This window comes from Pseudopodoces humilis, chromosome 13 (assembly GCF_049639895.1).
Source record: "Pseudopodoces humilis isolate 2021_Gansu_Grassland_sample_001 chromosome 13, ASM4963989v1, whole genome shotgun sequence".
Taxonomy (NCBI): domain Eukaryota; kingdom Metazoa; phylum Chordata; class Aves; order Passeriformes; family Paridae; genus Pseudopodoces; species Pseudopodoces humilis.
Genome location: NC_142212.1, coordinates 6,972,003 through 6,999,724, shown reverse-complemented (window position 1 = coordinate 6,999,724; position 27,722 = coordinate 6,972,003). Strand labels below are relative to the sequence as shown.

At 62.1% G+C, this 27,722-nt stretch overlaps 6 protein-coding genes across 12 annotated transcripts; 4 read left to right on the top strand and 2 right to left on the bottom strand.

Annotated features, from left to right (window-relative positions):
* The first annotated feature begins 15 nt into the window (after positions 1 to 15).
* Positions 16 to 10,283, top strand: GRM2 (glutamate metabotropic receptor 2). Its single transcript, XM_088061835.1, has 6 exons — positions 16 to 65; positions 2,914 to 3,534; positions 5,234 to 6,071; positions 6,766 to 7,829; positions 8,725 to 8,899; positions 9,348 to 10,283. Exons 2-6 carry the CDS (start codon positions 3,076 to 3,078, stop codon positions 9,419 to 9,421), a joined length of 2,610 nt encoding a protein of 869 aa, XP_087917961.1. The 5' UTR covers positions 16 to 65; positions 2,914 to 3,075; the 3' UTR covers positions 9,422 to 10,283.
* A 160-nt stretch (positions 10,284 to 10,443) lies between these two features.
* Positions 10,444 to 13,961, bottom strand: RRP9 (ribosomal RNA processing 9, U3 small nucleolar RNA binding protein). Its single transcript, XM_005522271.3, has 15 exons — positions 13,887 to 13,961; positions 13,676 to 13,758; positions 13,432 to 13,547; positions 13,279 to 13,352; positions 13,113 to 13,154; positions 12,798 to 12,924; positions 12,486 to 12,610; positions 12,173 to 12,265; positions 11,973 to 12,073; positions 11,725 to 11,859; positions 11,482 to 11,544; positions 11,259 to 11,404; positions 11,085 to 11,164; positions 10,887 to 10,960; positions 10,444 to 10,791 (listed from the first exon to the last, which is right to left on the bottom strand). The coding sequence occupies exons 1-15, from the start codon at positions 13,959 to 13,961 to the stop codon at positions 10,686 to 10,688; spliced, it is 1,440 nt and encodes a 479-aa protein (XP_005522328.2). The 3' UTR covers positions 10,444 to 10,685.
* A 643-nt stretch (positions 13,962 to 14,604) lies between these two features.
* NAA80 (N-alpha-acetyltransferase 80, NatH catalytic subunit) lies at positions 14,605 to 17,277 on the top strand. Of its 4 annotated transcripts, none has more exons than XM_088062011.1 (2): positions 14,605 to 14,867; positions 16,545 to 17,277. In XM_088062011.1, exon 2 carries the CDS (start codon positions 16,553 to 16,555, stop codon positions 17,270 to 17,272), a length of 720 nt encoding a protein of 239 aa, XP_087918137.1. In that variant the 5' UTR covers positions 14,605 to 14,867; positions 16,545 to 16,552; the 3' UTR covers positions 17,273 to 17,277. The 4 variants fall into 4 exon arrangements, with proteins under 4 accessions (XP_087918137.1, XP_087918136.1, XP_014107331.2 ...); XM_088062010.1 differs by lacking the exon at positions 14,605 to 14,867 and adding an exon at positions 15,005 to 15,026; XM_014251856.2 differs by lacking the exon at positions 14,605 to 14,867 and adding an exon at positions 15,088 to 15,108.
* A 919-nt stretch (positions 17,278 to 18,196) lies between these two features.
* HYAL3 (hyaluronidase 3) lies at positions 18,197 to 20,134 on the top strand. 3 transcript variants are annotated; one of them, XM_088062008.1, is made up of 3 exons: positions 18,197 to 18,241; positions 18,439 to 19,556; positions 19,705 to 20,134. In XM_088062008.1, exons 2-3 carry the CDS (start codon positions 18,471 to 18,473, stop codon positions 20,056 to 20,058), a joined length of 1,440 nt encoding a protein of 479 aa, XP_087918134.1. In that variant the 5' UTR covers positions 18,197 to 18,241; positions 18,439 to 18,470; the 3' UTR covers positions 20,059 to 20,134. The 3 variants fall into 3 exon arrangements, with proteins under 3 accessions (XP_087918134.1, XP_005522195.2, XP_087918133.1); XM_005522138.3 differs by lacking the exon at positions 18,197 to 18,241 and having other exon boundaries at positions 18,306 to 19,367; positions 19,467 to 19,556; XM_088062007.1 differs by lacking the exon at positions 18,197 to 18,241 and having other exon boundaries at positions 18,320 to 19,556.
* Positions 20,135 to 20,524: 390 nt separating this feature from the next.
* Positions 20,525 to 22,552, top strand: LSMEM2 (leucine rich single-pass membrane protein 2). Of its 2 annotated transcripts, none has more exons than XM_088061834.1 (4): positions 20,525 to 20,610; positions 21,772 to 21,912; positions 21,996 to 22,199; positions 22,287 to 22,552. In XM_088061834.1, the coding sequence occupies exons 1-4, from the start codon at positions 20,589 to 20,591 to the stop codon at positions 22,421 to 22,423; spliced, it is 504 nt and encodes a 167-aa protein (XP_087917960.1). In that variant the 5' UTR covers positions 20,525 to 20,588; the 3' UTR covers positions 22,424 to 22,552. The 2 variants fall into 2 exon arrangements, with proteins under 2 accessions (XP_087917960.1, XP_087917959.1); XM_088061833.1 differs by having other exon boundaries at positions 21,769 to 21,912.
* Positions 22,553 to 22,643: 91 nt separating this feature from the next.
* Positions 22,644 to 26,309, bottom strand: IFRD2 (interferon related developmental regulator 2). The gene is made up of 12 exons (XM_005522273.3): positions 26,282 to 26,309; positions 26,060 to 26,176; positions 25,883 to 25,967; positions 25,636 to 25,760; positions 25,403 to 25,560; positions 25,121 to 25,171; positions 24,609 to 24,778; positions 24,390 to 24,495; positions 24,044 to 24,181; positions 23,780 to 23,908; positions 23,610 to 23,705; positions 22,644 to 23,465 (listed from the first exon to the last, which is right to left on the bottom strand). Exons 1-12 carry the CDS (start codon positions 26,307 to 26,309, stop codon positions 23,385 to 23,387), a joined length of 1,284 nt encoding a protein of 427 aa, XP_005522330.1. The 3' UTR covers positions 22,644 to 23,384.
* Between the last annotated feature and the right edge of the window lie 1,413 nt (positions 26,310 to 27,722).

The window sequence follows — 27,722 nt, the reverse complement described above, 5'->3', positions numbered from 1 at the left end:
CGGCACCGGCACCGGCACCGGCACCGGCACCGGCACCGGCTCCCGGCTCAGTCCGCCGGGCCCAGGTAAGGGCTGCGGTCCCAGCCCGGCGCTCCCATCGCCGTGACCTCGGTTCGCGCCGTGCTCCGGCGGCGCGGCGCCGTCTCCAGAGCCCCGGTGCCGGCGCTGGAGCGGCACGGAGACCTGCGATCCCCCGCAGCCGTCGGGGCAGCGCCACGGCGGGGCTCGGGGACAGGTGCCCGGTACCGGGGCTCCCGGAGCTGCGGGACGAGAGCAGAGCGTGGGCACGGGCACCGGCACAGGAGGGGCCGGGGATGCGGGCGGTCAGGGTGGCACCGGGGCTGCTCCCGCCGCTCCCACTCGCCCGGCGCAAGACGCGGGGCTCCGGGAGAACGGCTTGGGGGGTTCTCGTCTCCCCGTGATCCGGCAGCCCCGAGCCCCGCAGCGGGCACTCAGAGGGACCCGCCGCCGCAGCCCCCGGCCGGGGCTGCCCGCAGGCACCGGAGCAGGGAAGCGGGGTCACCGCCCGGCCGGCGGGGACAGACCCCCGCCCTTGCTGCTCCCCCGGCTCTCCCGTCCGGCTGTCCGGGCTGCGGAGAGCCGGGGCTTTGAGGGGGTCGGGGCAGCGGCGTCTCGGGGCGCGTTCGGGACGGGATATGGGGTGGCTGCCGGGGCGGGGGCGCCGGGGGAGCGCCCCGGGGAGGCGCCTCGGACCCGCGGGGCACCGTGGCTGGCAGCCCTTGTGCAGGAGAGACCTGGGGGCTCCTGTCAGACCTCGGTGGCGGTGGGACCTCCGGGACCTGCGCGGGAGGTGACACTGTCCCCGCTCCCCCGCAGCACTACCGCTCTCGCACACGCCCCGGGTGTCACACACCCCCAGGGATGCTGGTGTCGCAGGGGTCAGGGCTGGCAGGGGGTGGGAAGCGCTCCGGGCACGGAGGAGTCACGGCCCCTTCTCACCCACCCCACTCGCGATGCGGCCGGGAGGAGAGGCTGCCCGCAGCTGGCAGGAGCTTCCCGCCGTACCGTGGCCGTCGGGCTGGAATTGGCTCTTCCCTACCGGTGCTTCTCTTCCCCAGATGTTCTCCAGAGGTTCCCCGCCGTCTGTCATCCCCCCGGCACTATACCAGTCCAGCTGAGCTGCTGCGGGAATGGTGGCAGCCCTGCTCACAGTCCATCGTGGCTTGCTGCCGGGTGGGTGATGGTTTGCCCTTCAGAGGAGCTTGGCCTGAAGGTGCCTTTCATCTGGTGACTCCTGTCAGCTGCCCCAAAAGACTTGGACCACAGGGACCCGGGTTCCCAGTGCCACCAGACCCCTGTGCCAGGCTCAGCCTGCTGCTGATGGGCTTCATCAATAATCTGTGTGCCTGTGGCCTCCTTCCTGCTTGAGGAAACCCTGGGTCCCTTAGAAGCATTTATTCCTGAAATAAGGCTGAGACCCTTCCTTCTCTCTTCTCCAAAGCCCTTCTCACTGGAGGGTCAGGTAGGAGATGCCCTGAGACAGATGTGGCTCAGCAGCAGAAGACAGCACCTGAGAACAGGCACTTAGGGGCATGGAGGAACAGGAGGAGGTCTGCATGTGCCACCCCACCCCACTCCATTACACTCTGTGCCACACTGCTGCCTGCATCCCCTTGGGCATCACTGCCAGCTCTGGCTGCTTGCTGGAGGGCTCCTCCAGCACAGTCATCACCTGCCTGGGAGCAGCATGGGGGCATCAAGGGGTTCCCTCCTCCTTCCCAGGGAGAGTAGCCTCAGTATGGGCTGCAGGGAACTGCAGGAGGGGCAGTGCTCTGTGGCATCCCCCTCCCACCCTCTGTGCCCCCACAAGCACTGCCGGGCTGTGGGAGAGGCTGTGGTCCAGCCACAGCATCAGCAGCTTCCCGTTCCAGAGCAGCCTGAGGCTTCTGGACTGCCAAGGGGTCTCCTTCTCCCATGGTCCCTGAAATGCCAGCCCCATGGGATTTCAGCAGTCAGCTTCAAATGGGAAACAAATCTCTCCTGTGATTTGGGAAAAGACAACCAATCTCAGAGGGGACTGCATCTTCTGCCAAAACAAGGCCTGCCTGCTGCAAAAGCCTTTGATTCCCCCGCGCCTCCGTGCTTTCTGCAGAGGGAGTCAGCAAACCTGGCTCTTACTTTTACTGAAATCTCTGAATTTAGTATACAGGGAAGGAAGGGGCGGTGGTGAGAGAACAGACTCTAAAGCACCGTGACTGCCAGAGCCCTGTGTTGCTGCGTGAGGGTGAAGCCAGTGGCGAGTCCCTGCTCCAGCCCTGATGCCACGGACAGCCCCGGGAGCAGCAGTAGGATGGGTGGACTCCATGGCTATGGGATGGAGATTAAAATACTGTGGGCACTGGGTGCTGTGGGCACGGTGGGCTCATGGCTGGCTGCTTTTGGCAGTGCTCTTGGCTGGAGGTTGGGATCTGTCATCACCCCTGATGCTGCTGTGTGGGCTGGGGGCTCAGCTTGGACCTGGCCTTGGCTCTATCTGCCCAGCTCAGCCTCTCTATGCCAGGTGACATCCCTGGCTCTTTCCCCCTCCATGATATTTTAGGGCTGTCAAGCTGTTCCCCTTCAGGCTGTTCTGGACTGATGCTGCCAGAGGGGCCAGCCCTGTGCCCACCCCAATGCCAGTGCGCCCCTGGGAGTGCTGTGGGGAGAGCAGTCCCTGTGCCTCTCCTTGTGCCCTGGGATATGTGTCACTTGTGTCTGTCCTGAGGGGTCTGGGTCACTGTGGGAGATACTGCATCTGCTCACTTTGCCTTGCTCAGGGGATTTCCCTAAGGGCATCCCAGCTGGGGGGCACAGGCAGGCTCATGCCCCTTCTCTCCCTGCAGCACTGACTGCCCCGTCCCTGTCGTGCCTTGCGTCCCGCAGACCCATCAGCTTTTCCCTTTGCTTTTTCAGGTGCTGAAGGCTCTGCCGGGGTGGCACGACCTCTCTCCCACCGACACCACGCCGTGCCACCCCCCACCACCCAATGCCTGGGGACTGCCTGCCCTCACCTTGACGGGTGGCAGCGGGTGACACGGGGTGGTGTGGGTCCCCCGGCCAGCACCAGCACACCCCATGGCGGTCCCCTTGGCCGCCTGGCTGGGGCTGATGCACCTGGCCACCTGTCTGGCTGCTGGGCACGGCATGGCTGGCAAGAAGGAGATCAGCATGGATGGGGACCTGGTGATTGGGGGCCTCTTCCCTGTCCATGAGAAAGGAGTGGGGAGTGAAGACTGTGGCAAGATCAACGAACACCGGGGCATCCAGCGCCTGGAGGCCATGCTCTTCGCCCTGGACGAGATCAACAAGGACGGGAGCATCCTGCCAGGGGTGAAGCTGGGTGCTCACATCCTCGACACCTGTTCCAAGGACACCTATGCCCTAGAGCAGTCCCTTGACTTCGTCCGTGCCTCCCTTACCAGGGTGGACGGTTCTGAGCACATCTGCCCTGATGGCTCCTACGCCGTCCATGATGATGTTCCCACTGCCATCACCGGTGTCATCGGGGGCTCCTACAGTGACGTTTCCATCCAGGTACCTCCCAGGCAAGAGGGGCTTGGATGGAGCCAGGGGATGTAGTGGGGGAAGGGGATAAAACCTTGGCAGCAGTGCAGCGATGCCACTGTCAGTGTGGCACAGAGAAGCTCACTCATCCCTCATGGTGATGCTCTGCCCCTTTCTCCAGTGGGGAGGGAATGCCAGGCGGGCACATGAGTGAGCCATCTCTCTGTGACTGTGGGGCATGTGGTTAGGATCCCTTGGGGGCTGTGGGAGTCCCCCAACACTCCATAAGCCATAGGAGCCAAGCTTCACATGGGGACAGGTGTTTATTCCTCTCCTGGGGTCAAGGGGGTGCAGCTCCTCAGCCCAGCTCACGTCTGGACTGTGCCAGGCAGAGCTGTGTGAGGGGACACTGTCCCCCTTGCCCCTCCAAACTGCAGCCTGGGAGGTGCTGCAAGGGACATGCACCTGTGAGGGGCTCAGCCACAGGGCTGCCTGGCTAAGGCAGGGTGAGCTCCGAGGACAAGTGTCCCCCTGTCCCCAATGATTCCATAGGAACAGGCACCTCAGACTTCAGACCTGGCTGTGACCCTGGGTGGGGTGCATCTCAGACCCCAAAACCACAGCTCTGTGCACCTGGAGGCTGGTTTCAGCAGGGAGAAGAGCATCCCCTGAGGACGCAGGCAGCCAGCAGCATCAGCTGAGTCACAGGGGTGGCCGGTGGGCCACATGCTTGCTGAGATTTAATGAGTCCCCAGGGTGTGTCAGACTGTGTGTCCTGCTCCCTGGGGTCCCTGCATCCTCCAGCTATGGGGCAGAAGAAGCTGGGACTGCATGATGGAGGCAGCATCCCAGCCCACCTTGGCACTTGTCCCTTCCCTTGCTGGGAACCCAGCATGTCCCCATGTCCCAACCCTGGGCAGGCAGGTGTCAGCAGGGGCAGAATGTGGGCCAGCTGGGGAGCTTAGGGAGCACTGAAGGGACATGGCAGGCTGGCAGCTCCCATGCGTGGTGAGGACAGGCAGTGGCATCACTACGCTCAGGGACATTCTTGCTATTAGGGGAATTTATCGTCAAGATCATTTGTCCACGTTAATGAAGCTATGTCTCCTGCCTGAGGAGAAGTGAGATGTGGGCAGGCTTGGCAGCCCCGCTGGCCCACTCGAGACCCAGAGCCTGGGTTTTAACAGTCTCATTAGTGGGGCTTTTTTGCCCTTTGAAGCTAAGGAGGGATTCTGCTGAGTGGCTGGAAGGTGCCAGTCCTGCTGAGCTCCCAGTGCGGGATGCACAAGCACTGTCCCCTGACCCAGCTCTGCAGCATCCCCCAGCCTGGTGGGGAACTCTGTCCTGGCTCCCAGCCCCTAGAATTCCCCCTGTGCTGTAGGGCTGCCAGGCATCCTGGCTTTCTCCTTGCCATCAAGCATCTCCCACAGGTCACCTATGTCAGACTTTCTGCTTTTGTCCCCTCCTGAGCCCCAAATTTCAGAGGGAAGTGCTTGAAATACTAAAAAAAAACCCAAAAAACAATATGTCTGAGGGCTCAGGCACTCTGTGAATGTGCCATCCATTCTTCTCCAGTCCATCCACACATCAGGATGCAATGGATTGGGATGGGTTGCTCATCAGCCCAAGGATTGTGCTTGGGAGCATCGTGCAACACTGGGTGTTGGGCAGGGGTCCCCCACAGGAATGTCCCTTGCTGGCCACCACTCACCTCTCCTCCTCCATGCAGGTGGCCAACCTGCTGCGGCTCTTCCAGATCCCACAGATCAGCTATGCCTCCACCAGTGCCAAGCTCAGTGACAAGTCCCGCTATGACTACTTTGCCCGCACTGTCCCACCAGACTTCTACCAAGCCAAAGCCATGGCAGAGATCCTCCGCTTCTTCAACTGGACCTACGTCTCCACTGTGGCCTCAGAGGGTGACTATGGGGAGACGGGGATCGAGGCCTTTGAGCAAGAAGCCCGCATGCGCAACATCTGCATCGCCACCTCGGAGAAGGTGGGGCGCTCCATGAACAAGAAGACCTACGATGGAGTGGTCCGGGCTCTGCTGCAGAAGCCCAATGCCAGAGTGGTCGTGCTATTCACCCGAAGTGAAGATGCCCGGGAGCTGCTGACAGCTGCCCAGAGAGCCAATGTGTCCTTCATGTGGGTGGCCAGTGATGGGTGGGGAGCCCTGGAGAGCGTGGTGGCCGGGAGCGAAGCAGTGGCAGAGGGAGCCATCACCATCGAACTGGCAGCCTACCCCATTAAGGAGTTCGCTTCCTACTTCCGTAACCTCCACCCCTACAATAACAGCCGAAATCCCTGGTTTCGGGAGTTTTGGGAGCAGAAGTTTAGGTGCAGCTTCCACACACAGGACTGCAGCCGGTACTCCCTCAAGACAGGCAAGTTTGAGCCAGAGTCCAAGATCACCTTTGTGGTAAATGCAGTCTATGCCATGGCTCACTCTCTTCACAACATGCACCGGACATTGTGCCCCAACTCCACCAAGCTCTGTGATGCCATGAAGCCTGTAAATGGCAAGAGGTTTTACAAGGACTTTATACTCAATGTTAATTTTGATGGTGAGTCCAAAATGGAGATGGGGTTTGTCTGCCAAACTGGAAAGGGACAGGTGGAGGATAGGAAAGAAGGAGGCCCAAATTTGACCCTAAACCCTCTAATTCCACTAGCCTACCCATGTCCAGGGCTGTGGTTGTCCTGAGGTGCCAACCGCCCACCACCATCCTTGGGAGGCAATCCAAGCCTTCTGTCCCCAGTGGAAATGTGTGGGTGGAGAAGCTGGCCACCAACACCATCCTGCTACAGCTGGGAGGGACCAGCCCCACAAGGGTCCCTCAAGAACACAGGTCCTTGCAAGCATTATGATTTATTCACATTTCAGGGATTAACTTGGAGGGATCCCTGTGATCAGGGACCCATGTAGATTGGGGTAAATTAGAAGCATGTCCTCTGTGACTTGGGCTGAGGGTGTCTTGGCTACCAGGAGTCACTGAGAGCCGTGGAGGCTGCACGAATCCCCTCTGTCCCTGCAGAGCTGGCTAGGGCTGACAGCCTGTCGGGCAGGTGGGTAGCTCTCCACCTTTGCTTTCCTGCTCCTAACATGTGCATAGGCAGCAAGGATGGGAGTGAAGGCAGGAAACAGGATGGACATTTACCTGTGGCCATGGTGGGATGTGATCCTTTGGAAGAGCCCTGCCTGGAGGGAGTGTTCTCCTGCCCTAAGGCAGTGACTGTCTCCCCTTCTCCTCCCCGCAGCTCCATTCAGGCCAGCGGACACCGAGAGCGTTGTTCGATTTGACCGCTATGGTGATGGGATCGGGCGCTACAACATCTTCAATTACCACTATGTGGACGGGCGGTATCGGTACCAGAAAGTGGGCTACTGGGCAGAGGGGCTCATCCTCGACACCAGCCTCATCCCCTGGGCTGAGACCTCCACTCCTGTGTCCCAGTGCAGCGATCCCTGCAAGAAGAATGAGATCAAGAGCATGCAGCCTGGAGACATTTGCTGCTGGATCTGCATCCCCTGCCAGCCCTACGAGTACCTGCTGGATGAGTTCACCTGCATGGACTGTGGTCTTGGTTACTGGCCCAATGAGACCCTGAATGGCTGCTACGAGCTGCCCCAAGAGTACATCCGCTGGAAGGACGTCTGGGCCATTGGTCCCGTCACTATCTCTTGCCTGGGTTTTATCTCCACCCTCTTCGTTATCGGAGTCTTTGTGAAGAACAACGACACTCCCATAGTGAAGGCCTCTGGACGAGAGCTGTGCTACATTCTGCTGACTGGGGTCCTCATGTGCTACAGCATGACCTTCATCTTCATCGCAAAGCCCTCCACCGGGGTGTGCACACTGCGGCGCCTGGGGCTGGGCACGTCCTTCGCTGTCTGCTACTCAGCCCTCTTGACCAAGACGAACCGCATCGCCAGGATCTTCAGCGGGGTGAAGGAGGGGGTCCAACGCCCCCGCTTCATAAGCCCAACATCGCAGGTGGTCATCTGCATGGCCCTCATCTCTTGCCAGCTGATCATCGTCATCATCTGGCTCCTGGTGGAGACCCCTGGCACGGGCAAGGAAACTGAGCCTGACAAGAGGTACATTGTCACCCTCAAGTGCAACAACCGTGACTCCAACATGCTCATTTCGCTCACCTATAATGTCCTCTTGATTGTCCTCTGCACGGTCTACGCCTTCAAGACACGGAAATGTCCAGAAAACTTCAACGAGGCCAAGTTCATTGGGTTCACCATGTACACGACCTGCATCATCTGGCTGGCCTTCCTGCCCATCTTCTACGTGACATCCAGCGACTACCGTGTAAGAGCTGGAGCTCTGAGGGGGCTCTGACAGGGCTTGATCTAAGTGGTCCTGGAGATTTGGGCCATGCAGGGTCCATGATTAGGAGATGTGTGGGCCTGGGGAAGGGTCTTCATCCACATACCTGGTGATGGTCACCTCTGCACTGGGTAATTCAGGACCAGGTGAAGGGTCCTGAGGGGCTATGGCTGATGGGGCAATGAGTCCTGGAGAGAGGACCTGCCCCCCTCCCTCCTTTGCTAGGATGAGGATGGGAAATGGCCCTGAGACCTCCAGAGATTCCCCATAGCCAGACCATGGAAGTATGATAGTCATCCTTCAGCCAGGTGACACAAAAGCATGAGACAGCCCCTGGCTCATCCAGACACCATACCCCAGCATGAATGCCAGCCCCAGGGTCAGCCTGGTCCCTGGGCTGACGAGCAGTGCCAGGAACTGGGTAGCATGGGGTGCATCCTGCAGCACCTCAAGACCCCTGGCACAGACAACCAAACATATTCTTGATGGGTCTTGAGGAATTGGTGGGGGCAGCTGCAGTCAGGGGCTTCCAGAGAGGACCTGCACCTCCAGAGGGAGTGGGCACCGGGATGGGGGAGTGCAGGTTCTGGCCCCAGGCAGTGCCACAAAGCAGCATGTGGGCAGGGCTGGGGTTGCTGCTCAGGGTGTACCTGCTTTGCAGGGGCAACCTGTCCCCATCAGAGCAGTGTCCATACCCTGCCCATGGGGCTCCTGCAGGACCACCCTGACAGAGGGATGTGGTGTGGGGTGGGCTGTCCCTGCAGGGTGCAGGCTGTGCCCAGTGGGGCCGGCCAGTGCCACAGTATGGGCTTCATCCTGCCCTGCTTGGGGCAGAGGGCTGATGGGTGGAGCACCTGATGCCCACCCCTGTCTCCAGGTCCAGACCACCACCATGTGCATCTCGGTGAGCCTCAGCGGCACCGTGGTCCTCGGCTGCCTCTTCACCCCCAAGCTCCACATCATACTCTTCCAGCCGCAGAAGAACGTGGCCAGTCACCGCGTGGGCACCGCTCGGTTCAGTGTGGCAGCAGCCAGCTCCAGCCAGTCCCATGGTGAGCATGGTGGGGCTGGGAAAGGGCTGGGGGACAGCATCCCTTTCCTGGTGGGGGGTGTGTGTGGGCACCCCAGAACGGGTTCCTGAAGAAAAGTGGGGTGTGTGGTAGGGCAAAGTGGGAAAGGGGGGAGAATGAAAGATGCAGTATCCCCAGTGGCTCTTCCCTGTCCTCTGTCCCAGTGCCTTATCAGGACAGCACAGCTGCCAGAGGGGTACTGCTCCTGTGGGGCCATCATTGTTGAGTGGACAAGGCCTCTCTCCACCCCAACAGAGGGGATTCAGCTGCCCCAAGGTGCCTGTCACTACCTGAGGCAATCTTTAGCTCCAGGGAACATGACCACCCTGGGCACCCTCCACCCCAGCTCCCTGGGCACCACTACCATGGCATGCTTGGGGGTGCTGCTGCCAGACCCCAACCCAGCCTTGACTGCCGCCTTCCTGTCCAGGTTCAGCCTCGCCATACGTGCCCACGGTGTGCAACGGGCGTGAGGTGGTGGATTCCACAACGTCATCCTTGTGAAGGACGGAGGCCAGGCTGTGGTGCTGCCACATGGCACCCCCACTGCTTCCCCAGGGAGAGCAGTGCCTGCAGCATGGCCCACTGAGGTGCCAGGTGCAGCTGGGAGGCTCAGTCCCTGCCCCAGCACAAGCTACACATCCCTCATGTCGGGTCATGGTACGTGTCACCCTTCCCTTGCACTGAGCCACGTTACATGTACCCTGTCCTCCACCCACGAGCCATGGTGAACATCCCCACTCCGAGCTGAGCCACGGTGCACGTCCCCAGCCCTCACACTGAGCCACGGTACACGTCCCTCTGCGTCACCCGCACTGAGCCATTGTGCACCTCACCCCCCTGCACTGAGCCATGAAGAATGTCCCCCCATCCCTTGCACTGAGCCGTAGTGCACATCGCACGGACCTCGCACTGAGCTGTGGCACAAATACCCTCTCCTTGTCCCTTGCACTGAGCCCTGGCGCAGACCTGCCTGCACAGAGCCACGGGGCACATTCTCTGACCCTTGCCCCCAGCCCCAGCGCACAACTCGACTCCCTCTCGCCAAGCCACGTTCCACCTCTTGCTTTTCGCTTGTGCCAATCGCTGTGCCCCCCACTCCCTCGCTGTGGTGCCTCACACTGCCCTCTCCCCATCGCCCACCCCACCTTCCCAGGGCCGTGCCTTTCCCATCACCCTCTGTGCCAAGCCTTGCACCACATCACCCTTTCCTCCCTAGTGCTTTGCCTTTTCCCCTTTTCCTCCTGGTTTTGGCCTCAGGAGAGCCACTGAGCATGGCTGGGCCGGGCCCAAGCCCCCACATCACTTCCCTCACTGTGTGTGGCGCTTCTCATCCCTTTGTGGGAGACAGGGCAGAAGCAGGGGCAGACAAATGCCCGCTGACCCCAGCCCCTGCAGAGCCCCGGGGGGCGTTGGAGGCTCAGGGCAAGCACCAGGACCCAGGTATTTGAGCCCAACCAAGTTTTTAAGAGTAGACTTTTTCTGTGAACGAAAGTGTGATTCTTTTTTTTTTTTTTTGTAATTTATGTAAATAAAGTGGTTTTGGTGTTGTTTTTTTTACAAAATGGATTGTTCCAGAGCTCAGGTACAGCCAAACCTGAGAGAAGGGGACAGACCCTCGCAGAGGGCAGAGCCACATCAAGACATGGGGGCAATGTGACAACCCCCACTCACATCCTGCTGACCTCAGGGTGGTGGCTGCACCAAGGATTGGGGGCACAGCTCCAGGGACAGAAGAACCTGCTCCAGTGGCTCCAGGGACAGGGGCCTAGGAGCTGACAGGGGATTCAGGACTAGAGGCTGTGTTCTTCTGCTTCAGGGGGATGATGCAGATACTGTTTTTTGCTTCTTTGATTCTCCACCACCGTCCGAGCCTGTGGATGAGAGAGATGGGGGGGTCACCCTCCAACAAGACCCAGAGGAGGGGGAAGCTGCACCCCCAGGCAGCAGCAGGGAGTGGGGACAGTACCGGTGTTCCTGCCCAATGCCAGCCACCAGGAAGTCACCAGCTGCTGAGAACTTGAGGCTGTTGACAAAACCCACCTGGAGGGGACAGAGCAGGGTGAGGGGCTCCCACAGGCTTCTCAAGCTTCCCAAGGAGGGGAGCCCCTGCTGAGAGACCCTCCAGCCCAGCTCCAGAATTCCCAACCTGCCCATCCATCCATACCAAGGGGATGTCCAAGAGGTGCTCCAGCTTCCGAAATCCTTCACCAGATTTCCATAGCTTCACACTGCCGCTGTGGGACCCTGGGGCACAGAGAGGAGACTGTCATGCACCCCAGCCCAGCAATGGGAGCAGGACACATTTCCCCACAGGCTGCCAAAAGCAGCTGTCACACACCTGTGGCCAGGAGGTCACTGTTGCGCAGGGCAGCCACCGCCACGATCCAGAAGGGCTGCTGCAGGCCCTGGGTGTCCTGCTCACCGTGCGCCTGCCGTGCCAGTGCCAGCGGCTTCTTCTTCGTCAGCCCCCACAGGGCTAAAGACCTGCCGGGGACGTGAGGGATGAGGGGGCTGAGGGGACACCCTGCCCACCCCAGGCATCATCCTGGCCCCGTGCTCACCCATCATCAGCACCAGACACCATGTGCTCCTCGTTGATGAGCTGGATACAGTCGATGGAGCCTCTGTGAAGAGAAGAGGCAACTGCCAGAAGCTGCAAGTGTGCTCTGGGATCCTGCTTAGGGGACAAGGGCTCACCAGGGCATCAGCATCCCCAGGGTGCTTCTGGTGATGCCTGGCAGACATACCCCACTGCCCCAGCTGGACACACCTGCCCACAGCCCCCTCTTCCATCCCAGACCTACTGGTGCCCAGAAAACACGAGCTGTGATTCCTCAGGGATCTTCCAGAGCCGCACGGTGCCATCCCGTCCCCCTGCTGTCACACAGCACTCCCGGCTCAGGCTGTCCAGCCCTGTGATGATGTCCTGGTGTCCGAACCTGGAGAAGGAGATGACAAAGAGCTGTGGCAAGCATGGCTCTCTGCCCCCTCACCTCCTCAGGGCTTCTGGCGCATCCCTTGGAAGGGTCAGTGGGATTGCCCCAGGTCTTACAGAGTCTCCACGTATGCGTTCTCTGCCACATCCCAGACCTTGACACAGCGGTCGTGGGAAGCACTGTACAGCTGGTGTGTGCCCTTTCGGAAGGACAGGCCCTGGGGACAGATGGACAGACACGGTACAGCAGTGAGGGACACTGGGGAGGACACAGCTACCTGACCCTACAGGCATCTTGCCCAATGCCCCCAACTTACCGAGACAGCGTCACGGTGCCCAGTGAAGATGTGCAGGCGCTTGCAGGTGGCTGCATCCCAGATCATGATCAGCTTGTTCCTGTCTCCCGTAGCCTGGCAGACAGCAGGGGATGCCTGAGATCTGCACCTTGGAGACCAACAGCCCTGTCCTGCCTCCACTCCATGGGCTTTGGGTGTCCCAGGGACCCATTCGTGACCCAGCAGGGGGTAGGGGCTACTTTAACCCAGCAAGGAACAGCTGGGCGTAAGACTCTACCCCCAGGACCCTGGGAGAACACTTCCCATGGCCATCTCTCCAGCCCTGCCCCCGTACCAGGTACTTGCCGTCTGATGAAATGGCCATGCAAAGGACATGGGATGCGTGCCCCATGTGCCGCTCCTCCATGCCCTTCTTCCCGCCGGGCACCACGCACAGCCTCTTCCCACTGTCCACCTCCCCTGCGGGAAAGTCATCACAATCAGCCTCTGGGAGCCTCCCACCACTCCCAGAAGTGTCAATTAGCCTTCCACAGAGCCTGGAATTATCCACAATCCAAGAACAGCCAAGACCCAAGCCACCTCAGTGGGCACCTGGGTCCCTGCAGGGCTTGGGAATAGCAAGTGGCAGCCCCAGGTGAACACTTGCATTTGATGAGGGAGCCATCCTTGGAAGCAGAAAAAATGAATCTGTCATCAGGAGAGATGACGAGGCAGGTAACAGGCAGCTGGTGTCCCCTCAGCACACGGATCCTGGCTGCATCTGGAGGCTGTACCTGCAGGAAGAGCAGGATGTGAGCTGGGCTGCCCAGGACCCTTCCCCAGGCACGGGAGCACTCCAGCACAGCACCCTGCCTTCTCCAGGATGCCAGCAGCAGGGAGAAAGGCTGTAGCATGCTGGCTGTGCCTTAGTGTCCCCTAAGCTGGCTCTTGCAGTCTGGCACCCCCAGCGCCGGGCACTTACATCTTTGGCGACGAGGCGCTGTAGTCGCCCTTTCTGCTCCAACTGGGGAAGAAGGGGGAGGTTCAGCAGAGGTGGCCTCAGTCCCGGTCCCGCGGGAAGGGGGCCGAGCCCGCTGCCGTCAACGGGACCGAGACGCCACGGCCCCCCCCCCGCCCCCCCCGCTCACCACGTCCTCCTTCAGCCGGTCGCCGATGAGATCCGCCGGCTCGAGTTCCTCCTCCTCCTCCGCCCGCTCCTCCTCTGCGGCGGGACAGTGCATGAGGCTCGGGCTCAGCGCCCGGGGCCGCCCCGCGGGGCACGGGCGCCGGGCGGGACTCACCGAGCTGGCGGAGCTCCTCCAGGTATTGCTTGGCCAAGCGCAGCTTCTTCTCCTGCGGCGTCTCCTCCACCTCCTCCTCCGCTGCCTCTCGCCGCCGCCGCCGCTCCAATAACGGGCTGCAGGGACACGCGTGCGTGAGCATCGCTACCGGCACCCCACAGGTACCGGCATCCTCTCCGGTACAGGCATCCCCCGGTATCGGCGCCCCACTACGGTACCGGCACTCCCCAGGCGCAGTCCTTACCTCTCTGTCTCGGAGTCGCTAGACACTTCCTCGTCGGCGGGCCGACCGGCCGTCGCCCGCGGTCTTCCATCGGCGGCCGGTGCCTGCGGAACAAAATGGGGCGATAGACGAGACGGGACGGGCGCAGCGAAAGCGTCACGGCAGCGGCCGCGGCGACGTACCTCTTCTTCACCCGCCTCCCTCTCTCCCTCCGGCCCGGTCCGGCCCTTACCACCGGCCGCGGCCGCCGCCGTGCCGCCGCCCCGCGCGGGGCCTTGGCCCCCCTGCCGCCCGCCGCCGCCGCCATGCTGCCGCCGCACGTGGGCCCCCCCCGCCGCCGGCAAGGCTCAGGCCACGCCCCCGACAGCGCCTATTGGCTGTGGGCGGCAGGATCCCGCCTCCTATTGGCCCTGCGGCACCGCCTCCCGGTCCCGGAAGCGCGCCCTGCCCCGCCCCCGTCCGGCGGCCGCGCTGTCACTCGGTGTGACGTCACGAGGCCCGTAGCCCCGCCCCTGCCGCTGTCCCCGCCCCACCGGTCCCTGTGCCGGGCGGGGGTCTCTGCCGCAGGGACCGGGCACTCGTCAGGGCCGGTTCTCAGAGCCCCGGGGCCCCCAGCGCTGCCTCCTCTGCCCCCCATGGCCCTTCGGGCCCAGTCCTGCAGCTGGCAGCCCCCCGTGGTGACAGTGACTGTGGTTGCTACTTCTGAAATCACGATCAACTCCTTCTGCCCCTCAGGAACCCTTAACCAGCCTCCACTGTCGGGCATGGCCTCTGGTCCTTTCCCATGTCCTTTGTGGAGTTCCAGGGACCCGTCCTTGGCCATGCTGGGGTAGTGTCTGTCTGTCTGGGACAGGTGATGCTCTAAAGAGCTAACATCTGCTTTTGTGCAGAAATTTTATTATGTGCAATCTCTTCGGCACAGAAGGAGTCAGGGAAGAACAGTGTTCTGGTCATGCAGGTGAAAGAGCTGTCCAGCACCTCCTGCTTCAACATCTTCTTTGTGGTGCCCTCTGTAAGCCCCATCACGACTTGAAAGAGACGGATGGAGAGCTCCCGCACAGTGTCTCACTCCCTGGGGAGGAGGGGAGGGCGTGAAGATGGACATCCCCAAAACAGCCTTGGGCAGCCCAGCTCCAGAAGGGAGGAGAGCTGCAGCTCTGCCCAGTAGGGCTCGGTGTCCCTGGCACTGGAGGCGCTGCGGAGGGCTGGGCAGGTCAGGGTGGGGTGTGCCTGCCACGGTGGGTCCGTGCGGGAATTTGGGGGGGCAGCGCGAGGCTCCGGGGGCGCGGGCGGTGCGTCCTCCGGCCGCCAGAGGGCGCGGGCGGGCCGGGCGGGCCGGAGGAAGTGACGGCGGCGGCGGGGCCGAGGAACGGTACGGGCGGGACCGGGCTGGGGCAGGGCAGCGCCACGGGGAGAAGGGCAGGGAGAGGGGCATGGTGGTGGCCCAGTGATGGGTCAGTGATGGGGTCAATGGTGGGTCAATGATGGGTCAGTTATTGGTCAATAATGGGTCAATGCTGGGGTCAGTGATAGGGTCAATGATGGGCTGGTGGGCGGGGATGGGGTCGGTGATGGGTGAGCAGTGGGGTCACTGATGGGGTCAATGGCAGGTCAGTGGTGAGGTGAGTGTTAGGTCAGTGGTGGTCAGTGATGGTCAGTGGTGGGGTCGGGACCTGTTCAGGAGTTGCAGCCATGAGGTGGGGGCAGCGATCAGCTGGGTGGTGCTATTTCAGTCTGTGTGTGTGTGTGTGTGTGCTGGTTTGTGGTTTGGAGCAATCGGGGTACAGGCAGGGTGAGTGGCCTGTGTGGGGGTGCAGCGTGGGAAGCGGGGTGTGCTGTGTGGGGCCCTGACAGACGTGTCATTCACACCGGGGAAGCAGAACCAGGCGCTGTGGTTGGTCATGAGCCAGGGCTGCTTCCTGCTGTGCTGGCATCCGGGACAAAGGAGCCAGCAACAGAGGGCAGGGTGAGTGAGCAGGGTGAGTGTGAGCAGGGTGGGTGTGAGCAGGTACAGGTGTGAGCAAGGTACAGGTGTGAGCAAGGTACAGGTGTGAGCAGGGTGCCTGTGGGCTGGGCGTGTGCAGACAGGGTTGGTAGCAGCAGAGTGAGCACAGGGAGGGTGGGTGAAGTCATGGTGGGTGGCAGGCAAATGCTGTGGGAGTCCTGGTGTGGCTTTGCTGGGCAGATGGAAGGAAACCATCACCCACTCAGGAGTGTTGGTAGGGTCTGGCCTCTGAAGGGGACACTGCAGGCTGGGCTGTGAGTCAGGAGTCTTGGAGCTAAGGGGGGTGACCCCACCATGCTTCTTGGTGGCATCTAGGGTGTGGGACAGCAGGCTCAGGCCATCCCCAGCCCCCAGAGGGGAAGTGGGGCAGTTTGCTCAATCCTAGTTAATCAACTGGCATGGTGGTTCCTCCTGCCTTCTGCCTGCGGCTTCTCCTTCGCAAGGGGAACGGCCAGTCTGAGATGGGACCTCATGGCATGCAGTAGGATAGGGATTTTCTGACCTCTCAGAGGCTATTTGGACTCCTCAGAGACCTGACTTTGAGGACGTGAGTGATGAGCTGGCTGGTCTCATGGGTTCTGAGGTGGCAGGAGCTAATGGCAGGGGAGGCAAGGCCAGCACTGTGCCTCCTGGCCCTCAGCTGGTTTGGCAGCGCTAGACCTTTCTGCAGGTCTCATGGCATGATTTCCTGGAGCTGGCACCATATGCCACTTCCCTGCCATGAATCTGTTGTTTGCCCTTGGACCCACCAAAGCTCCGTGAACTCATCTGGCTGTGCGGCTGGGGAACCGCATCTGTACTGGGGCCAGTGTCGGGCTGGGGGGAACAAACGCGTGGTCTGTGCCTTACTGCCTCTAAGCTGTGACCTGCTTGGTTTCCTGTCAGTGAGAAGAATGGGTTCCGTGTCAGAGGAGCTCAGCTTGGTCCCCTTGCACCAGAGGCCGGAGCTGCTGGAAGCCTGTGCCAAGCTGCTGGGCGAGGAGTGGGGGAAGAGCCGGGCGTCGCGGCTCCACACACTCCAGCGCTCCTCGGACGCCTTTCCCACCTGCCTGCTGCTGCTGCGGAGCCAGGGCCCCAGCGAGACCCCTGCCGCCCAGGAGGGGCCCTGCGAGCTCGTGGGCCATGTCCGACTCTCCCGTGTGGTCGGCTGTCCCCATGACCTCTTTGTGGAGAGCGTGGTGGTGGCCCGGGCGCTGCGGGGCCAGGGCTATGGGCGGCGGCTGATGGAGGCCACTGAGCAGTGGGCCCGGGCCCAGGGTTTTCGCTGCCTGCACCTCACCACCCACGACAAGCAGCATTTCTATGCCCACCTGGGCTATGTCCTGGGTGAGCCGGTGCAGAACGTGGCCTTTCTCAGCCCAGCTATATCCTCTGAGGTGCTGCGGCTCTTCTCCGCCCCTTCTGGGGCTGCCACTGCCACCACCGCCAGGCCGTGGGTACCTGCTACCCCCCCGCCTCCCCCCCAGCCCCTCACTGTCCCCCCACCACCTCCCCCACCAACTGTGATCTGGGCAAGAGGTGTCCTGGCTGAGAGCAGTGAGCAGAGCCTCCTGGAATCCCCACACCGTGATGCCAAAGGGCTCCCCATCTTCTGGATGAAGAAGGACATCTGAGGGGCTGGGGCCCCAAGCTGGTGATTAAAAGCAGTGTGGGTGGGAGCTGCCCGCCGCAGCACTGCCTGACTGCCTGCCATTCTTCAGGGCTGGCACCAGCTCCCCCAGCCTCCATGGTTCACCCTGGCCCCAGTGCTGAGGGAGTGGTGCTGGCAGGGAGGTGGTTCCCATACCCTGCCCTTCCTGGGCAGGCTACCTCTGCTCCTGCCTGGCCCCCAGCTTGCCTGGCTGGGCCTCTGGGACCACCAGCATGGTGGGTAGCCAGGTCCACCCCAGGCTGAGGGGTTGGCACGAGTCCCCAGGAGCACTGCCCAGTGCCACCAGTGTCTCCTCCACTCAGGATTTGCTGTGGGGCAGCTGGGGCTGATGGCATGTGGTGGCCTCCAGCATGGTCACAGCTGTCCTCACAGAGCAGCCTGGGGAAACTGAGGCACAGGATGGCTGGGGTGGCACTGTGGGAGTAGGGCACGGTGGTGGGGCTGCAGAATTGGGTCCCCTGCACTGCCAAGCCCCCCTAAGGCAGCCGGCGTCAGTGAGGGCCAGAGGCACAGGAGCGGGAAGGTCAGAGGGAGCGTCCAGCCTCGCAACGAGGGATTAGCACTGCCCTTGCTGTATCACGCGGCCCTGGGCCCATTCCCTGCCTAATCCCCTCATTCTGGGCAGCTGGCCAGCACCGGGCAGGGGCACCAGACCCCTCTGGCCCTGCCTGAACTGTGAGGGACAGAGCTGCCCCTTTGGCCCCACCATGCCTCTCAGGGGGACTGAATCCTTCAGTAGGTCACCCAGCCTGGCTCAGCACTGTGCTGAAAACGGGGACCAGGGAGTCTCGGTGCCTCCGCTACAGGCAGGACTGGAAGCCAGCAAGGAAATTGAGGCACCAGCACCAGTGGCTTGCAGTGCCACTCTGGAGCTGTGCCACGGCTGTGGTGGTGCAAGCAGGATCTCAGCAGCAGAGAGCAGCAGGCAGAGGTAACGCTGGCTGTGCTGAGGCAGGAGGGGTCTCAAACCCCCAAGTCCTGTCAGGTTTTGGGGTGGATAGCATGTGCTTGCAGGACATCCCAGCCCCTGTGGCCAGTCCTAGCCCACTGTGTGCCAGGGTCGAGTGCACTGCTGGAATGCCCACCGCATCCCACAGCCTCACTCCCACGGCTCTCCTTTCCTCACAGGGTGCTGCCCCGCAAGCAGCTGGTGAGGCGGGATGGTGCTGGTGCTGGCACTGTGGGCCTGCCTGGCGCTGGGCACAGCCAGCGAGGAGAGCCCGGCACCCGCACCCCTGGCAGGCAGGCAGCCCTTTGCCGTGGTGTGGAACGTCCCCACCAGCCGCTGCCAGCACCGCTTTGGTGTGGGGCTGCCCCTCAGCGACTACGGCATCATGGAGAACCAGGGAGGCCACTTTGCCGGCCAGAACATCACCATCTTCTACAAGAACAAGTTTGGGCTGTACCCCTACCTGTCACAGCAGGGTGTCCCCCACAATGGGGGCATCCCCCAGCGTGTCTCACTCGAGGCCCACATCAACAGGGTGGCCGAGGACATCCGCCTCCTCCTGCGACCTGCTTTCCATGGCTTGGCCGTGGTGGACTGGGAGGAGTGGAGGCCCCTATGGGCCCAAAACTGGGGTGCCAAAAAGATGTACCGGACAGCCTCAGAGCAGTGGGTGCGGAGCCAGCACGGCATCCTGCCGGCACGGCGGCAGCTCCGACTGGCCCAGCTGGAGTTCGAGCAGGCGGCACAGGCTCTAATGGAGGAGACACTCCTGGTGGGCCGAGCCATGCGCCCCGGGGGGCTCTGGGGCTTCTACCGCTTTCCCGACTGCCTCAACACCAACTGGGCCAAGGAGGCAAACTACACCGGGCAGTGCCAGCCGGCAGAGGTGCAGCGTAACAACCACCTGGGCTGGCTCTGGGCCGCCTCTTCTGCCCTCTACCCCAGCATCTACCTGCCGCTGGCGCTGCCGCCCACCCTGCGCCGCCGCTACGTGCACCACCGGCTGCGCGAGGCCCTGCGCGTGGCCGCCTTCGGGCCCGATGGCCTCCTGCCCGTGATCGCCTACTCCCGCCTCTCCTACCGCCGCTCGTCCCGCTTCCTGCAGCTGGTAAGCACCGTGGGGCCGGAGCTGGCCATGGGGGCGATGCGGTTGGCACGGGGACAGAGGTTGTGTTCCCCAGACCGGTCATGTCTGTGTTCCCGGCAGGCTGACCTGGTGCACACCATCGGGGAGAGCGCGGCACTGGGAGCGTCGGGACTCGTGCTCTGGGGAGACATGTCCTACTCGCACTCGGCTGTGAGTATGGCCCCTGGCAGCGCTGGAGGCAGTGGGCAGCAGGAGATGGCATGGGATGTACAGGATGGCCACATCTCCTGTGCCCACCAGGTAGGGCTGGCCAGGTCTCTGTTGCTGGGGTGGGTTCTCACTGGTGCTTCCTCCCCAGGAAAGCTGTGCCAGCCTGCGCCACTACCTCGTGTCCACCCTGGGTCCCTACGTGGCCAACGTGATGGCAGCAGCCCGAGAATGCAGCTATGCGCAGTGCCATGGACACGGGCGCTGTGTGCGCCGGCAGCCCCACGACCTGGGCAGCCTCCTGCACCTTGGCCCCGGTGCCAGCCCATGGGCTGCTTTCCGCTGCCACTGCTACCGTGGCTGGGCAGGTGAAGGCTGTGCCCAGCCGGTACGGCTCAACCCTGCCACCTCCTGCCAGGTGCCCACCCACGCTCACAGCCTCTATGGGCACAAGGATCTCACATCCTCTGACACCTGCCTGCCACAGGGTGTGTGGGGCTGGTGACAAGGGCCGGGGACCACCACGGTCCCCTACCTCAGTAGTGCTGCTGTTGGCACTTCCTGTGGTCTCACTAACCTAAATAAATTCTCCTGGCACAGCTAGCATGGTCTTTGCGGACAAAGCTGGGGGACTTTGTGGTGCCCCCAGGCTGGGCACAGTTGCCATTGCTGCTGAGAGACAGCACAGACCCCAGTTTGGCTTTGGGTGGATCCAACAGTGGTGGTGCCTCAGTTTTCCTGCATGGGCTCTGCCCTGATCCCATGAGCTGGCAGCCCCTTTACCCTGGGAAAGGGGGCATGGGGCACTGCCACAACCTGCTGTCCCTTTGCCACTGGCACTGTGCTGCCAGCAGCCCTGGCCACGCCACCAGGCCCCCCTCCCCATAGCTATTTTTATCGCCCCCCAACCGTGTTTCTCACTGTCCTATTTTAAGCGGCGCAGTTGGCGCACCGGGAACCCAGTGCCCAGCTCCTGGGGGCCCTGCACCACCTCACTGCCTGCTCACGCTGCCCGGGTGCAGGGTACAGGGAGCCATGCCCAGGGAGGCTGCAGAAGGTACACTGGGGAGTGGGCTTGGGGCTGGCGGGGGCTCTAGCACCCCAGGGGACACTGGGCGATGCGAGGCTCTGGGGTTGGGATGGAAGCAGATGGACAGATGGTGCCCTCTGCCATGGGGGCTGTGGGCAGAGATGCCTGCTAGGGAAGAAGGGGGTCCTGGAGGGCTGCAGGTGTAGGGCAGCAGGGTTTGGGGAAGGTGCAGGCAGCTGTTGGGCACAGCCCCCTGCACCAAACCTATGCGACCAGCTGTGCTCCCTCCACCAGGGGCAAGTGGGTGCAGGGGTGATGTGGGTACCTGTGGAGCAGTCCCTGGCCATGGGGAGGGTCTGAGAGGACCCTGGGTACCAGCTGAGGCCCCCCAACCCTGACGCCTGCCAGCTCTGTGGGTGACACACAGTCTGGTCAGCAGCAGCACGGCGCCACGCTGCCCTGCGACACGCCACCGACCCCGGGAGGGATTGGGAGTGGGCACAGCGCCAGCCTGCCCTGCTCTGCCAAGGGCACAGTGCGTGGGCCCTGCCCACTGCTCAAAAGTACACAAACACCTAGAAAATAATCTTTTTCCTCTACCCCAATGCAGGCATGGTTGCTTCCCAAAACAGTGCTGGAGCAATGCCTACTTCCAAAAAGCCGTCTCAGCCGCAAGTGACGTGTTCACTAGGGCAATGGGCACCAGGGGCCCCTGGCACAGCATAGACCCCACATCTCCATCTGTGCACTTCCAAGCAGCACAGTACCTGCAGGGCAAGCTGGGCCACACCGCAGACTGGCACTGCCCTGCACCTGCCCACCAGCTTCCAGCTGGCCCTTGCAGCCTCAGCCAGTCCCACAGTGCCTGGGCTATCCTGCCTGGGGGGTGCCACATTCCTGCCCCCAAGCCAGGGCCAGATTCCAGCCCCACTAACAAGGCTCTGGGATCATGGCCACCAGACACCCGCTAACTGCTCCGATGACAGCGGTGTGGCCAGGGGGGCACAGCCAGTGCTTGCCCACTGTGGCTGCAGGGCTGTGCCAAAGGGACACCAACCTCAGCTGCCTGCCCTGGTGCAGCACTGGGCTGCCAAGGCTGAGACCCTCCCTGGCAGGGCTCTGGTCCCACAAGGGTGCCCGGGACAGGTGGGCAGGGCACAGGCTGACCCTTTGCCTCTGCTCCAGCAGACAGCATGGGAAGGGCCGAGGGTGCTGTGCCAGCAGAGCCTGGGGACCCTGACAGCAGCGAGTCTGGAGCCATCAGCCTGCGTCCCGTGGAGTCCATCAGTGACCTGTACTGGGCCTCGGGCGGGCACAAGGGCACAGAGGGTGAGAGCATTGCTGGGGGGAGCTGTGCAAGCCCCGGCTGTGCCCGTGGCCAGGCTCTGACCCCTTCTCTTCCCTGCCTGCAGGCAATGGCCCAGCTCCCTCCAGCAGCCTGCGCCGGCCCCCACCTCGGCCCGTGTCCCCCGTGCCCCCGCAGCTCCTGCCCACCCTGCGCCCCGTGCCCTCCACCAGCCCCTGCCTCGGCCCTGGCCACCCCCTGCTGCTGGCCCTGCTGGCGCTCCTGGCACTGTCAAGCCTGGTCCTGGCCACACTGGCCATCTACCTGAGTGGTACGTGGCACTGGGCAGGGTGGGGAGATGGGGAACTGTGGTGGCCAAACTGCCCACCCTCAGCACATCCCCATCCTCTCCCCGCAGTCCTGCAGAGCCAGTCGGTGCGGGCGCTGGCCCAGTGGCTGGAGAGCCAGGAGGACGCCGTGCACCAGCTGCGGGCAGCCAGCAAGCAGCTCTGGGCTCGCCTCAATGCCAGTGCCCAGTCTGGTGGGCACCGCTGAGCTGCCCCTGGTCCCACCATGGGCTCCGGGCCACCATGGGAAGGGGCACCGAAGGGCAGGAGGGGGGGAGTGAGCAGGCTTACCTGCTGAGACCTGGCAGCATCGCCCCTTGGGGCACAGGGGCAATCCTGGCCCCTGTCCCAGGCTGTGAAAGAAACTGGGCTGTAAGGACCTGCATCTGCCCCAGTGACAGCCCTTCCTCTTAACAAGGCAGAAGGCATACTTCAATTAGCCTTTTAATTACCTCTTACAATCAAAGTCTTAGAAAATCACCATGATAGATACATTCCCAGGCAGGCACTGCCAACCGGCATGGCCCCATGCCTGCCTGGGCAGTGCCCCACCCCCCCCATAATTAATTTCCCACAATATTACTATTTCATATAAAGCATTTGGCTGGAAAAGGACTGAGGGTGGGCAGCTGGCAGGGCTGGGCAGAGCTCACCACTCCACACCGCTCTGCCACCATTGCTGATGCCAGCCTGGCTGGGGAGGCAGGGGCTATACCCAGCACAGCAGGGCAGGGAGAATGCTCCTGCCACAGGCACAGACACTAGGACCAGCTGCTCCACAGCCCTGCACAGCTTTACCCTCCCACCCACACTTCAGGCTGTGCCAGGCCACCCTGGTGCCCCTGCAGGACTGGGGAGGGTGTACATGAGCCCTGCCACTGAAAAGGGCTGCAGGAACCTGGATGAGACCCCCTCCCACTGTGCCACATGGATCCCCAGCCACAGAGCAGGCACACGGCAGCACGACACCACCTCCCTCTGCTCTTCTTTTATCCTTCCTATTTTTTTGGTTAAAAAAATAAAAGAGGGGGCAGCCACCCCTTGGGGCAGCTCCAGACATTAAATACTCTGCTGTACATGAATAAAAGCCCGAGGGCTGGGGGCACTTTCCCCTCACAGTGCTGGGTCTGCAGTCCAGGTGGGCTGGGGGCTCTGCCCCCCTCTGCCCATCACAGCACATCTGCCCGTTTGTCCCGCACGCGGCTCCGGGCTTTCGTGCGGGCTTTGAAGGCAGCTGAGTTGTAGAGATGCTGGAAGGAGAGGGGAGGAGAGGTAAGTTAGGGATGCCCCTCTGCCCACCTCCCCAGCAGTGCCCACCATACTCAGGCACTCAGCTGGAGCCCACAGTGACAGAGGAGGGGACTGAGGGCACAAATCTGGGAGGTGGCACTCACCTTCTCAAAGCGGGAGACCTTGCTGGCTTTCAGAGCAGCCGCGTCCAACACCAAGGGGGGCCCGAGGCCAAAGATCTCCCGTAGCAGCTCATTGTTCTGTGAAAGCAGGGCTCTGTCAACACCCAGCAGCACCAGCCCAGCAGTCCCTGGTGCACCTGCCCAGCCCCTACCTGGAGGTGGTGGCAGATGCCAGAGCCCAGCACCTCCTTAAAGGCTTGGTAGGTGCGCTGGCGTGCCCAGCTGTCCAGGTACATGCACTCCAGGCCAAATCGGATGGTCTCCTCCTGGTACTCCCCACTCTGAGCAAAGAGAGGGGCATCAGCGATAACCTGGGCAGCAGTCCAGTGTGTCCCCTGGCTCTCCAGAGAGGAATCATTGGGCAGCTGGGAAGCAGCCACACAGTGGCAGGGCAGGGCATCACCAGGCTCTGGTACCTCAATGAAACGCAGGATGTCCCGGAAAATGGATCGCTGCCTCCGTCGGTCTGTCTTGGCTCGGTACTTGTTGCTCTCAGTAGCCAGGACCTTGAGCTGGGTACACAGGAACTCTGTATCTTGGTGGCACAAGTCCTCCTGCCAAAAAGCAAGGGGTTTAGAAGGATGAGCTCCAGGCACTGCCCACTGCCATGGCCAGAACAGGGCTGTGGGATCACTGGGACCAGCCCCTCTGCTTGGGCACCTGTTGGTGACACCGGTCAATGCCAGCTTGGCTGGGGCTTGGGCAGGGTGTCACAGCAGCTCCCTCCCTGCTGCCTGGTTATTGCCCACCCACATGCCTTACCTCCAGGTCCTGGGCCAGCTCAAAGAGCAGCGCAATGGTTTCCCCAGCCAGGATGCGCAGGGCAACGCTGCTGCTGGTCAGCAGTGGTGGCAGCTGCAGCCAGCGACTGGGACAGGGAGGCAAGAGGGCAGTCAGGGAGGCCAAGCACTGCCCTAGGGGCTCCCTGCTCTGCAGCTGGCTGCCCCACACCAGCCTCCACTCACTCCACACCCCACTCACTTGTCCAAAATGCTCCTGAGGTGGGAGGGGGGGCAGATGGTGAGGAGCAGGGACCATGACTGGAGCGCACTGCAGTGCAGAGGCCCGTGCTGGGCAGGTGCTGAGCCCCCTTCGCCTGTGCTGGTAGGGCTGAAGATGCCCTCCAAGCAGGACAGGCATGATACCAGGTCCTGGAGGAGAGAAATTTGGCAGTCAGACCAGAGCTGCAATGAAGATGCCACAGTGAACTGTGCAGAGGGGACCAAAGGGACCCACCATGCCAAGGGGTGCCAGGAGCTCCCTGGAGCAGGAGAGGCTACTCTATGCACAACACCACATCTCTGCAACACAGGCCTCCCCCCAGTTCAGCTCCAGGCTGCTCAGGGAAGGGGCCTGGGCTGTCACTGATGTCCCTGTACCCCTACTCCAGCTCAGCTCCAGGCTGCCCTGGAACTGTGGGCTAAGGGCAGGTGGCATGGCAGCCCCTGGGTGCCCTCTTGCAGGGGGTACGGATGACACCCAGGAGCAGTTACCTCGAGGTCAGCAGCAGCAATGTAGCAGCACATGCCCAGGGCCGTGGCACACTGGCAAGGGAAGTGAGGGAAATGCAGTCAGATCAGCCTGGCTGGATCATGCTGGGCCTGATCCAGCACCCAGCCAAGGGGCAGCCACGTTGGGGTGCCCCTGCTTTGCCCAACCACACTCCATAGCACCCAATCCTGCCACCCTCCCGGGACTGCAGGGGCTCCCAAAGGCATTGCCCAGGCTCTCCCCACTATGGAGGTGTCCCCAGGAGGAAAGGCGCCAGGCCTTACGCTCTGCCGGGCGCTGGGGCTGGCTGTGCTGTCTGTCAGGACGCTGACGAGCAGGGACTTCAGGCTGTGGAACACCTCTTCTCCCTCCGGGCCAGAGCCCATCTGGAGGCAGAGGAGGGTGAGGACGGTGCCCGCCAGCGCCTGTTCCTCCCCTTTACCTGTGGGCAGCACGAAAGACCTCCCTCAGACACGGGTCACCGGCCCCGCCGCCCCCGGCCCGCCTGCACCCTGACCTTTCTTGAGACACTTCTCCAGGGAGTCGGTGAGCGTGAGGCGGCGCTCCAGCAGGAACTCGGACAGGGTTTTGGAGGCCAGGGCCAGGCGCAGGCTCCGCAGTGCCGCCTGCCGCACCTTGGCGCTGCGAGAGACCGTGGGACGTCACGGGCCGGGGTATCCCGGGACGGGGCACGTCCCTGCCCCTGGCTGGCAGGGGCGGGCAGCGTGCCCGGAGCGCCCGCGGGGGTGACAGCCGCTCCTCACCTCTTGTCCTGGAGGTTGTCCATGTGCTCTTTCAGCCTGTCCTCTACCTCCTCCTCCTGGCCTTGCTCACTCGCCGCCTCGCTCCCTGCCCGGGCGGCACCACGTGAAGCCGGGGAGCCCGAGGGCGGGGAACACGGCGACCCACGTGGGGGTCACCGTGGGGTCCGCGTGGCTCACCTGGTCCCTCGTCGGCGGGGCTGGCGCTCTCGCTGGCACTGCTGCAGTGGCTCAGCACCTCGCTGCCGGCCTCCTCCTCGCTGCAGGGCGAGCTCGCCCGGGCGCTGCCGGTGCCGCCTGCGAGGGTGCGGAGCAGACTCGTGTGAGCCCGGCGCTGCCAGCCCGGCCATGGCACGCGCGGTCCCGGCCCCCGCTCCCCTCACCCGGGCACCCCCCACTCACGGCGCGCGGCGCGGCGGGAGCGCGGCATGGCCGGCGCGCGCGCACCCCGCGCCCCGCCCCTCCGGGAGCCCCGCCCCTCCCCTGGTGCGCCCCCGAGAGCGCCCCCGCACTCTGCGCATGCGCCGTGGGACTCGCCTGAGTCCCTGTCCCCGTCCCTGTCCCCGTCCCTTTTCTTGCCGGTCTCCCTGCCCGTTTCTCTGACCCTCTCTCTGCACTTCTCCTTATCCAGGCGCTATTTTCACCCCCGGTCCCTCAGTATCCCTGCCCGTATCTCTGCCTCTCTCCCTGTCCTGACGCTATCTTCATCCCTGATAGGAAAGATGTGTACTGATGTATTTACAAACAATTCGACGGGTGAGGGTCTTTAGGAGAAATGAGGGTTCATGTCTTTGAAATGAGTCTTTAATGTCTCTACTAACCTCAAACCACACATGTTTGGTACAGAGCCCAGACATTTTGACTACAGTTTGAATTCCTGAACTTTAAGGCAATAGACAAATGAGTGGGCACAAAGTCTATTGCAGAACTCAGATAGCCTGAACTTCTGAACTTCAGGGGAAAATGACATGTTGAAGGGCAGAACATGTGATAGGCGGTTCGGGAAGGCTGTACCTTCCTAGTACCTCAGGCAATGGGGAAAGGAAGAGGGCAACGTGTGGCCAGGAGTTAGGATAAAAGGAGGCTGCGTCGTCCAAAAGTCGGGAGAGAAACTCTATGGAGGTATGGACCAGTGGAGTCTCTTCCTTTGTTTGAATAAAGTTGCAGGACTCCTCTGTCTCATTTATGGATACTGGCTTTTCCTAATGTGATTTTCTGCATATCCCTGCCCCTCTCCCTGCCCCTGTCTGTTTCCTGGCTCCATCTTCATCCCTGGCCACTCACTATCCCTGCCCATATCCCTTCTTCTGTCCCTGCCCCTGCCTGCATCTCATTAGGAAAATCTCATTCCCTAAGTAAAGTACCAACTAGCCTTTCTAGTATTAAATTATTTGGCCTTTACTAAGATCTATCCCTGTTACACTGTACACTGCATAGCTGTGGTTGGGGAGGCAGGCAGATAAGGCCTGCAGCCTGGGCCCTCCAACACCTCCCTGAGACCCTCCTATCATCTGGCCTCACAGATAAGTACCCCTTGAGGCAGTGAAACCGACTCCAGAACGAGGAGAGAAGGATGCCAAAGCAAAATAATTGCACTGGCTTTACAAAGCCATGGGGACAGCAGGGAATTGGTGGAGCCTTCCTGTACCCTGACACTTGAACGGTACAAGAGCCACATGTGAACCACATATGCCTCGATTTGGCTGGGACAACCCCCAGGTGTGAATAAAGAATGTCTCTTGTCATGCTCATCTTTGTGTCCTGGTCTTGCTCCTCAGGCTGCACCGGCCAGGTGTGAAATGCTCATGACACCTGTCCCTGCCTACAGCTCTGCCCCTGCCTC

Excerpts from the sequence above, each read along its gene's own strand:
- GRM2 (XM_088061835.1), top strand. The coding sequence starts at position 3,076 with ATGGCGGTCCCCTTGGCCGCCTGGCTGGGGCTGATGCACCTGGCCACC. Across the intron at positions 3,535-5,233 it reads ACAGTGACGTTTCCATCCAG|GTGGCCAACCTGCTGCGGCT; the intron begins GTACCTCCCAGG and ends TCCTCCATGCAG. Across the intron at positions 7,830-8,724 it reads TGACATCCAGCGACTACCGT|GTCCAGACCACCACCATGTG; the intron begins GTAAGAGCTGGA and ends CCCTGTCTCCAG.
- RRP9 (XM_005522271.3), bottom strand. The coding sequence starts at position 13,961 with ATGGCGGCGGCGGCGGGCGGCAGGGGGGCCAAGGCCCCGCGCGGGGCG. Across the intron at positions 11,860-11,972 it reads AACGCATACGTGGAGACTCT|GTTCGGACACCAGGACATCA; the intron begins GTAAGACCTGGG and ends CTCCTTCTCCAG. Across the intron at positions 10,961-11,084 it reads ACCTCTTGGACATCCCCTTG|GTGGGTTTTGTCAACAGCCT; the intron begins GTATGGATGGAT and ends TGTCCCCTCCAG.
- HYAL3 (XM_088062008.1), top strand. The coding sequence starts at position 18,471 with ATGGTGCTGGTGCTGGCACTGTGGGCCTGCCTGGCGCTGGGCACAGCC. Across the intron at positions 19,557-19,704 it reads TGTCCTACTCGCACTCGGCT|GAAAGCTGTGCCAGCCTGCG; the intron begins GTGAGTATGGCC and ends CTTCCTCCCCAG.
- LSMEM2 (XM_088061833.1), top strand. The coding sequence starts at position 20,589 with ATGCCCAGGGAGGCTGCAGAAG. Across the intron at positions 20,611-21,768 it reads GCCCAGGGAGGCTGCAGAAG|CAGACAGCATGGGAAGGGCC; the intron begins GTACACTGGGGA and ends CCTCTGCTCCAG. Across the intron at positions 22,200-22,286 it reads ACTGGCCATCTACCTGAGTG|TCCTGCAGAGCCAGTCGGTG; the intron begins GTACGTGGCACT and ends CTCTCCCCGCAG.
- IFRD2 (XM_005522273.3), bottom strand. The coding sequence starts at position 26,309 with ATGCCGCGCTCCCGCCGCGCCGCGCGCC. Across the intron at positions 25,968-26,059 it reads CCCCGCCGACGAGGGACCAG|GGAGCGAGGCGGCGAGTGAG; the intron begins GTGAGCCACGCG and ends CCGCCCGGGCAG. Across the intron at positions 23,466-23,609 it reads AGGTCTCCCGCTTTGAGAAG|CATCTCTACAACTCAGCTGC; the intron begins GTGAGTGCCACC and ends CTCTCCTTCCAG.